The sequence below is a fragment of the Myotis davidii genome, unplaced genomic scaffold, assembly GCF_000327345.1.
Source record: "Myotis davidii unplaced genomic scaffold, ASM32734v1 scaffold1203, whole genome shotgun sequence".
NCBI lineage: Eukaryota > Metazoa > Chordata > Mammalia > Chiroptera > Vespertilionidae > Myotis > Myotis davidii.
In genome coordinates this window covers 544,406-552,103 of record NW_006294353.1, presented here as the reverse complement: position 1 = coordinate 552,103, position 7,698 = coordinate 544,406, and the positions used below count along the sequence as shown (strand labels likewise).

At 52.8% G+C, this 7,698-nt stretch overlaps 1 protein-coding gene across 1 annotated transcript; it reads left to right on the top strand.

Moving 5' to 3' along the window:
* Positions 1-343: 343 nt before the first annotated feature.
* Positions 344-6,056, top strand: TMEM38A (transmembrane protein 38A). The gene is made up of 5 exons (XM_006768437.2): positions 344-543; positions 785-969; positions 1,884-1,971; positions 3,633-3,750; positions 4,485-6,056. Exons 1-5 carry the CDS (start codon positions 359-361, stop codon positions 4,722-4,724), a joined length of 816 nt encoding a protein of 271 aa, XP_006768500.1. The 5' UTR covers positions 344-358; the 3' UTR covers positions 4,725-6,056.
* Positions 6,057-7,698: the final 1,642 nt, after the last annotated feature.

Below are 7,698 nucleotides of genomic sequence, written 5' to 3'. Positions count from 1 at the left end.
TTTTGATGATTATGCTGCTATGAACATGGACTTTTTAAAAAAATGTTTTTCTTGGTGTTTAGAGAGAGAGGAGGGGAGAGGGAGAGAAATATCAATGTGAGAAACATTGATCGGCTGCCTCCTGCACGTCCCCTACTGAGGATCAAGGCCACAACCTGGGCTTGTGCCCTAACCAGGAATCGAACTGGCGACATTTTGGTGCCTGGGACAATACTCGGCCAACTGAGCCACACTGACTGGACAATCTATCTTTCTGAGGTCCACAGTTCAATTCACACGCCTTCTCTGTGTCTGTCTGGAATATTACTCAGCCTTAAAAAGAAAGGAAATTCTGACACGTGCTACCAAATACTTTACGATGCCACCCCCTTCCCCCTGCCCCCCAGGAGCAGTGGAGCTGGCCCGGCGCCACCCCGTGGCATCCTGGCTGTGTGCCATGCTGCACTGCTTCGGGAGTTACATCCTGGCTGATCTGCTCCTCGGGGAGCCCCTGATCGACTACTTCAGCAACAACTCCAGCGTCCTGCTGGCCTCCGCTGTCTGGTAAGCATTGCCAGGCTGGCGGGCGTGGGAGAGCAATGCCGGAGGGCAGGGGTGACCCATTCACCAGAGAGGTGGGAGGCAGGAGGGACTGGGATCCAACAGCACAACCTCCACGGTGGCCCTGAGGGCTCTGCTCTGTTGCTCAGCTCTGCCCTGAGCCAGGCACGCAAGAAGGCTACAGCCTCGCCTCCCAGGGCCCCCAGAATCTCTCCCCCTGATGCTTGGCATTCTCTCCCCGAAGGTACCTGATTTTCTTCTGTCCCCTGGACCTCTTTTACAAGTGTGTCTGCTTCCTGCCTGTGAAACTCATCTTTGTGGCCATGAAGGAGGTGGTGAGAGTCCGAAAGATCGCCGTGGGCATCCACCACGCGCATCACCACTACCACCACGGGTGGTTCGTCATGATTGCCACTGGCTGGGTCAAAGGTAAACAGGACCATAATGATGACAACCGAGAATCACCCAGTTCTGAACCCTGGTCCAATGGTGCATATTGGGCAGCCAGGCTGAGGGGTACCAGGACTGCTGCAGGGGCCCAGGCTCCCCTTTAGCCCACAGCTTTAGAGCAAATGAGAAGATTCTTTCCAGAAGTTTAACCGTCAAAGGCAAATAGGACAACGATGAAACAATGACAGCTGATACCCAGAGCAGGGTTTCTCAATTGCGGCACTACTGACATTTGGTGCTGGATCATTCTCTGTGGTGGGGGCCATCCTATGAGTGGCCAGGGGTTGAGCAGCATCCCTGGCCCCCACCCACCAAGAGCACACCCCCCTCCCCCCAGTTGTGACAACCAAAAATGTCTCTAGACGTTGCCAAATGCCTCCTCGGGAGACAAAATCACCTCAGTTCTGAACCCCTGGTGCATGTCAGGAACCCCAGCTCACAGCCCTCCTGGAGAGGGTATTGTTCCTGGAAATGTAACCATTGTGTCTCCAGGAAGCCTGTACCAATTCCCCGGGGAGGTAGCATGCCCCCCGGGGGGCCAGTGGCTTGAGAAAGATTGAGAGCTCAGAGTCCTGCGGAGAGAGGCAATGTGTGGGGGGTCCCCTTGGGAGCCTCATGCACAGCTCAGGGCCCTGGATTGGAACCCTCAGGGCAGACAGCCCAGGTTGGTCCAAGCCTTGCAGGTAGGGTATGAGCTGATTCCTTCACGCTTGTTTTGCTCCAAATGTGCTGCTGTGTGACCTGCGGCCTGACTCTGCCTGCTCTGAGCATGTTTCCTCACCTGCCACTGATCCACATACACCCGGGCTCATGGTCCCCCTGGGAGGACTCCAGGAGCGAGAGTCTGCTTCCTTGGGGGTGGCGGGTTCGTTCAGAAGCACCCTGTTTCGTAGGCTCTGGTGTTGCCCTCATGTCCAACTTTGAGCAGCTGCTCCGAGGGGTCTGGAAGCCAGAGGTCAACGAGATCATGCACATGTCCTTGTGAGTACCCCGCCCTCCTAATCTGTTCCTCCTGTGCCCCTGGACCTGACCCTGGATTGGATACTTCTGGTAACTTGGAGGTCCAGCCCCTGATTCTGCCTTCCAGAAGCTTCCAGAGGACATGTCTGGGGGAACCCAGAGAGGGAACCATGACTCTGCCTAGGGGACAGGGGCAGGCAGAGATGCGGGAAGTCAGATACTTGATTTGGGTTTTGAAGAGTGAATAGGAGTTTTCTGGCAAAGAAGGAGCCTCTGCTTCAGAAGGCCATCACTCTGCCAAGTCAGAAAAGCAACAACAATTCTGCCCGGTTCTGCAGGGTAGGCGTGCACAGGTGGGTGGGGAGCATGGGGCACGGAGTGGGGGAATGTGGCTGGAGCTACCAGGTAAGTGGAGAACGGTGAGCAGGGCCAGACTGCAGCATCCAGGACCTAATGCAGAACCCCGCACTGCATTTAGCCTAATGCATTTTTAAAAGACCTCACAGGGTCAGGCTAGTTCAATTTTCTCCCAATCTACAATAAGTAAACTATAGCTATTAAAATATGAAAAAATTAAAAGGCTTACCCATAGACCAATGATGAGTACCTGTTGTTTTACACTTTGGAAAATGTGGCTTTATCTTGTTTCATCTCCACGAGAAGTCTGTTCCCACCCTCAATCCACTGACAGAGAAATAGGGCCCAGATGGCTGCATCGCCTGCTACTAGGCAGGCCAGTGGCTTCCCCTCTCGGATTCTATTTCTGCCTCATCAGCTGAGGGGGAGGCTTCCGTGGAATCACAGACATGACCCCCTGGGCCTGGTACCCGGTGAGGGCTTTGGAAATATCATCGTTAGGTACATGCAGTGAGTGGCAGACATCAGGAACAGAAGTCATGGATCTGTCTCTTGCAACAAGTTAAAATCTTAGAAACCCAGCCTGCAAGGAAGCAAAGAAAAGCTAAGAAAATGGTTTGTTGTGACCCCACATCCTGAGGAGTGTGCTGTTTGGGGGTCCCTAAGACCACCCTCGGGTTTGATGATTCGCCAGGACTCACAGAACTCTGCAAAGCCCTTTTGCTCAGGGTTATACTTTATTACAGGATACAGACTAAAATGAGCAAAGGTAAGAGACACCTGGGGCAGCATCCGGGCGAGACCGGGCTGAGCTTCTGGCTGTCCCCCCTCCGTGGAGCCGTGTGGACGGCGCCTGTTTCTCCCAGCATCCACATGCGACTATGTGCACTGAATAGTCACAGCCAACTTCCAGACTCTGGTGCCCAGGGATTTATTGGGGCTCAGTGACACTGACATAGCCGACCACCTGCATGACCAACCTCAGCCTCCAGCTCCCCTAGAAGTTGAGCTGATACCACAGCGCCCAAGATCCCCACCGTAAATCGCACTCTGACTCTCTGGTGTGACCCAAAGTCCCCAAGGAAACCTCCTGTCACACAGGACACTCCCAGGCTCCAGAGACAAAGGCCAGATCTCTCTTTGAGCCAAGTTAAAGCTTGACTGCACAGACACCACCTCCTCCACCATGTGGGTCTTTCTAGACGTCACACTCAGCCAATGGGAGCTGGGGCCAGCTGGGGGCAGGCAGAGGAGGGGGTCTGGGACAGAGGTACAAAGGCCTGAGCCGTGCCGTGCCTCCCAGTAACCATGGCTGTCCCCTCCAGCCCCACCAAGGCCAGCCTGTACGGAGCTATCCTCTTCACCCTCCAGCAGACCCGCTGGCTCCCGGTGTCCAAAGCCAGTCTCATCTTCATCTTCACCATGTTCATGGTGTCCTGTAAGGTAAGCCTTCCAGTCCTGACCCACACCCACCTGCACTTTCCTGTCCAAGAAAGGAGACTCCCGAGTGGGGATGGAGGTCGGGACCTTGCCCATAGGCCTGTGCATGGAGGGGGGTCTGAGAAGAGCAGTGTCCAGCAGGTGGGCTCGGGAGTGAGGGAACAAGTCTTTCCCAGCAGAAGGCCCAGGCTAGGGAAAGCTGAGAGGGGGCCAGGAGTGTGCAGGGTCTGCGTGCCTTGGGTGTGGAGAGTAGAGGGACAAGATGCAGGGAAGGTGCCCTCAGGGCGCTGGGCTAGACCAAGAATGGGGCTGGTCTGATCATCAGGCCTTGAATTGGGGTCTCCCCGCCCTCCAGGAGGAGTCTTGAGGGGCCACATTCTCCTCCCTCCCTGTGGAGCTGGTCCAGAGGTACAAAGGCCTGAGCCGTCAAAAGAGAATTAGTGACTCCAGGCCAAGCAGCGCTCCTCCCTGAGCCCAGGTGTGGGAGTACTTCTGGGAGTACTGTCCCGCTGAGCCCAGCCTGGTCTTGGTTTTAGCACCAAACGTTCCACATCCTGGGACAGTTGGTCACCCTCCTGGGGGTGAGGGGTTGTGCAGCCAGAGGGCTGGGTGTGGCCTACCTCTGACCTTGATCTGGCTGATCTTCTCTCCCCCCACCCCCTTGGCTTTCTCTCTCCATCTCTCTCTGTTGCTCTGCTGTCCCCCTGTCCCCCTGTCCCCCTGCCACCCCTCCTCAGGTGTTCCTGACAGCCACTCACTCCCACAGCTCCCCTTTCGATGTTCTGGAGAGCTATGTCTGTCCCGTGCTGTTTGGGTCGGCCTTGGTGGGTGACCATCACCACGACAACCACGGTGGGGCCCATGGAGGGTCCCACGGTGGCAGTGGGCCCGGCTCCCCGCACTCCGCCATGGCCACCAAGTCCAAGGAGGAGCTGAGTGAGGGCTCCAGGAAGAAGAAAACCAAGAAGGCAGATTAGGGAGTGGCCCACGGGGCTTGTGGGGTGCTGGGGAGAAGATCCAGAACCTTCAGAGTCAGGGGTGGGGGAGGTTTCTTGGGCTCAGCTGTCCCCTCTCCAGGCCTCACCTTCCCTGTCTGCAAACTGGGGCCTTTAGCCCACCCTCTGGGGCTGATGTGAGGGGTTAGAGGAGATATGGGGTACAGGGCGTTTGTAGGAATGGGGTTTATCTCTGTGGAACCCCTGTTGAGCCAGATTTGGGGGGGAGGGGGCACAGAATCCTGGCAGTGGCTCCAGCCAGAAACACGGACAGTTATGTTCTTGGCTCTATTATTTCCTTCTAAAATTATGTTTTGACTGAATTTCAAGCATTATTGAGACATTTATTTGACGGATGATTCCCGAGTACCTCCTGCGAGACAGCTGCTGTGATTTCTAATCTTGCTGACTCCAGGGCATTGCTGGTCAAGAGGCCTCCTTCACTGAGCCTTGCGCTCCCCGTCTGTGCAGTGGGGTCCCCTGGCCCTCCTCTGCACAAGAGCTGATGTGAGGCTGGACGTGAACCAGCCTCGTGTGCTCAGACGCACGGTGCAGTCGGCAGGAGAGCCACGGCGGGTGTTCCCTGTGCTTGAGAACTGCTTTGTGCTTTAGATCGTTTGTGTCTGCGGGTTGGAGACCCCCACAAGTTACCTGGCAGGAAGGAGGCCTTCAGTAGACACATCTAGGCCAGACTTGAGAACTTGGGAGGGTGGGAAAGGCTTGTTCTGACCCTTGGCTTCGGGCTACCCCTAAACCAAAGAAATACAGCTGGCTGAGCGGGGGCTCCAGGGTCCAGCTCTGTCCGGGGGCTCCAAGCACTCATTGTTGGGCCCTGGAAGCATCAGGCTTTCCTCACGCCGGCTCATTGCTGCTCGTTTAGTCACTCAACAAACATGTTTCCGCCTACTCTGGGGCAGGCTGGGAACTTGCTTCTGGGTGAATAAGGAGGATGGTAGCTGAAGGCCCCTCCCAGCTGCCTTCATCTAATCCTAGGTCACCAGGGTGTCTGAGAGAGGTGGATAGATTGAGTATGGCCAGTCGCGGGTGAGAGTTTGAGCCCAGACCAGGCCAGCAGAGGCTGCCCTCTGCACATGGGTGCTCAGAGTGTGCTCAGGGCATCAGCCTGCAGCTGCTTCGAGATTGTCTTGGAGTTATTGGGGTCCCAGGTGTTGCCCAGCTGCTGGGAAAGTGCCTTGATCTGGTGATACCTGGGAGCTGAGTGGGTCCGAAGACTGTAAGGCCCTGAATTGATCCTCTTGCATGTCCATCAAGGCTCGGCACCAAGGTTCAGCAAATAAATCTGTTGTGAGAGAACCCTGTTGGCTTATCTGATTCATTCCTACTTTTTTCTTTTTTTAAATTTTAAAAATATATTTTTATTGATTTCAGAGAGGGAGAGGGAGAGATAAAAAACATCAATGATGAGAGAAAATCATTGATTGGCTGCCTCCTGCACACCCCCCACTGGGGATCAAGCCCACAACCCAGGCATATGCCCTTGACCAGAATCTAACCCGTGACCCTTCAGTCCGCAGGTCGATGCTCTGTCCACTGAGCCAAGCTGGCTAGGGCCCTGCTTTTTTCTTAGAGATGCTCAGAGTTTCCTGGGGAAGGAGGCTCATAGCAGCCCTTGACTGCCAGTGGGAAGTAGTGTCCGTGGGTGAGGTCTGTGTTCAAATTTTTGCTCTGCCAACAGGTCACGGGGCCTCCCCGTTTCCAAGCCTGTTTGCTTCTTGGGAAAAAGGGGTGATAATTATCATTGTTCTTCAAAGAGAGGTGGGATTCATTGGAGTGTTTGGAATTTGCAGCTAAGAGCCTGTGCAAGATTCTGTTAATAGAAAAAGACAAGCCACAGACTGGGAGGAAATCTTTGAAAATTATATATCTGATCAAGAATTGTATCCGGAATATATAAAGAATTCTCAAAACTCAAATTTTTAAAAAGTGAAAACATTGCCCTAACTGGTTTGGCTCAGTGGATGGAGTGTCGGCCTGCGGACTGAGGGGGCCTGGGTTCGATTCCGGTCAAGGGCATGTACCTTGGTTGCAGGCACATCCCCAGTAGGGGGCGTGCAGGAGGCAGCTGATCGATGTTTCTCATTAATGTTTCTAACTTTCTATCCCTCTCCCTTCCTCTCTGTAAAAATATCAATAAAATATATTTTTAAAAAACCCTCAAACATAGGGAAACAGCCCAATTTTAAAATGAGCAAAAGATTTGAATGGACACTTTGCCATAAAGAATATAGAAATAAGCACACGAAGAGACACCCAAAATCCGTGGCCGTCAGAAAAATTGGTGGGAAGGTACCACTTCACACGCGTGAGGATGGCCACAAATAAAAAGACTGACCATGCTAAGTGCTGGGGAGGCTGTGGAGCAGCTGGGACTCTCCTACACTGCAGACCGTGTAGCCCAAGAACGTCAAACTCAGAGGCTAACGGGCCAAATAAACTAGGTTTCAGTTTATGTGGGCCGCAAAAAAACAGAAGCTTCAATTTTCATAGAAACATAGGCTTATTTCGATAGAGACATGCTGAATACAAAGGGCTGAAATAAACAAGTAATCATTAGCATAAAAAATAAAACATTTTAATAAAAGTTAATGTTTTTTCGTGAACATGAACTTAACAGACACTGAATAACTGCACAAATTAATAAGCATAACTCAAATAAACCTATTTTTCTTGTTCTCCGAAAGCGAAATATTTCCTGTTGTGCACACCAAACAAGTCAGTACAAGACTAATGACGTGGCCATCGGCTGCTAAAATATTCGCTGCTGGTATTGGTGGAGAGAAAGGGTGCGTCTATGCGTAAGGCGCGTAACGGAAATAAATGCAACACGATTATAGTAATCAGTCATTCATGAATGTTGTAGTTTGTTATTCATAATTATGTATGACAGGATATTGTAAAAATCAAGTTACAAAATTTTTATTAAAACGTTTCTTAC

Coding starts and splice junctions, on each gene's coding strand:
- TMEM38A (XM_006768437.2), top strand. CDS start 359: ATGCCACCCCCTTCCCCCTGCCCCCCAGGAGCAGTGGAGCTGGCCCGG. Junction 970..1,883: donor TGCCACTGGCTGGGTCAAAG/GTAAACAGGACC, acceptor CCTGTTTCGTAG/GCTCTGGTGTTGCCCTCATG. Junction 3,751..4,484: donor TGTTCATGGTGTCCTGTAAG/GTAAGCCTTCCA, acceptor ACCCCTCCTCAG/GTGTTCCTGACAGCCACTCA.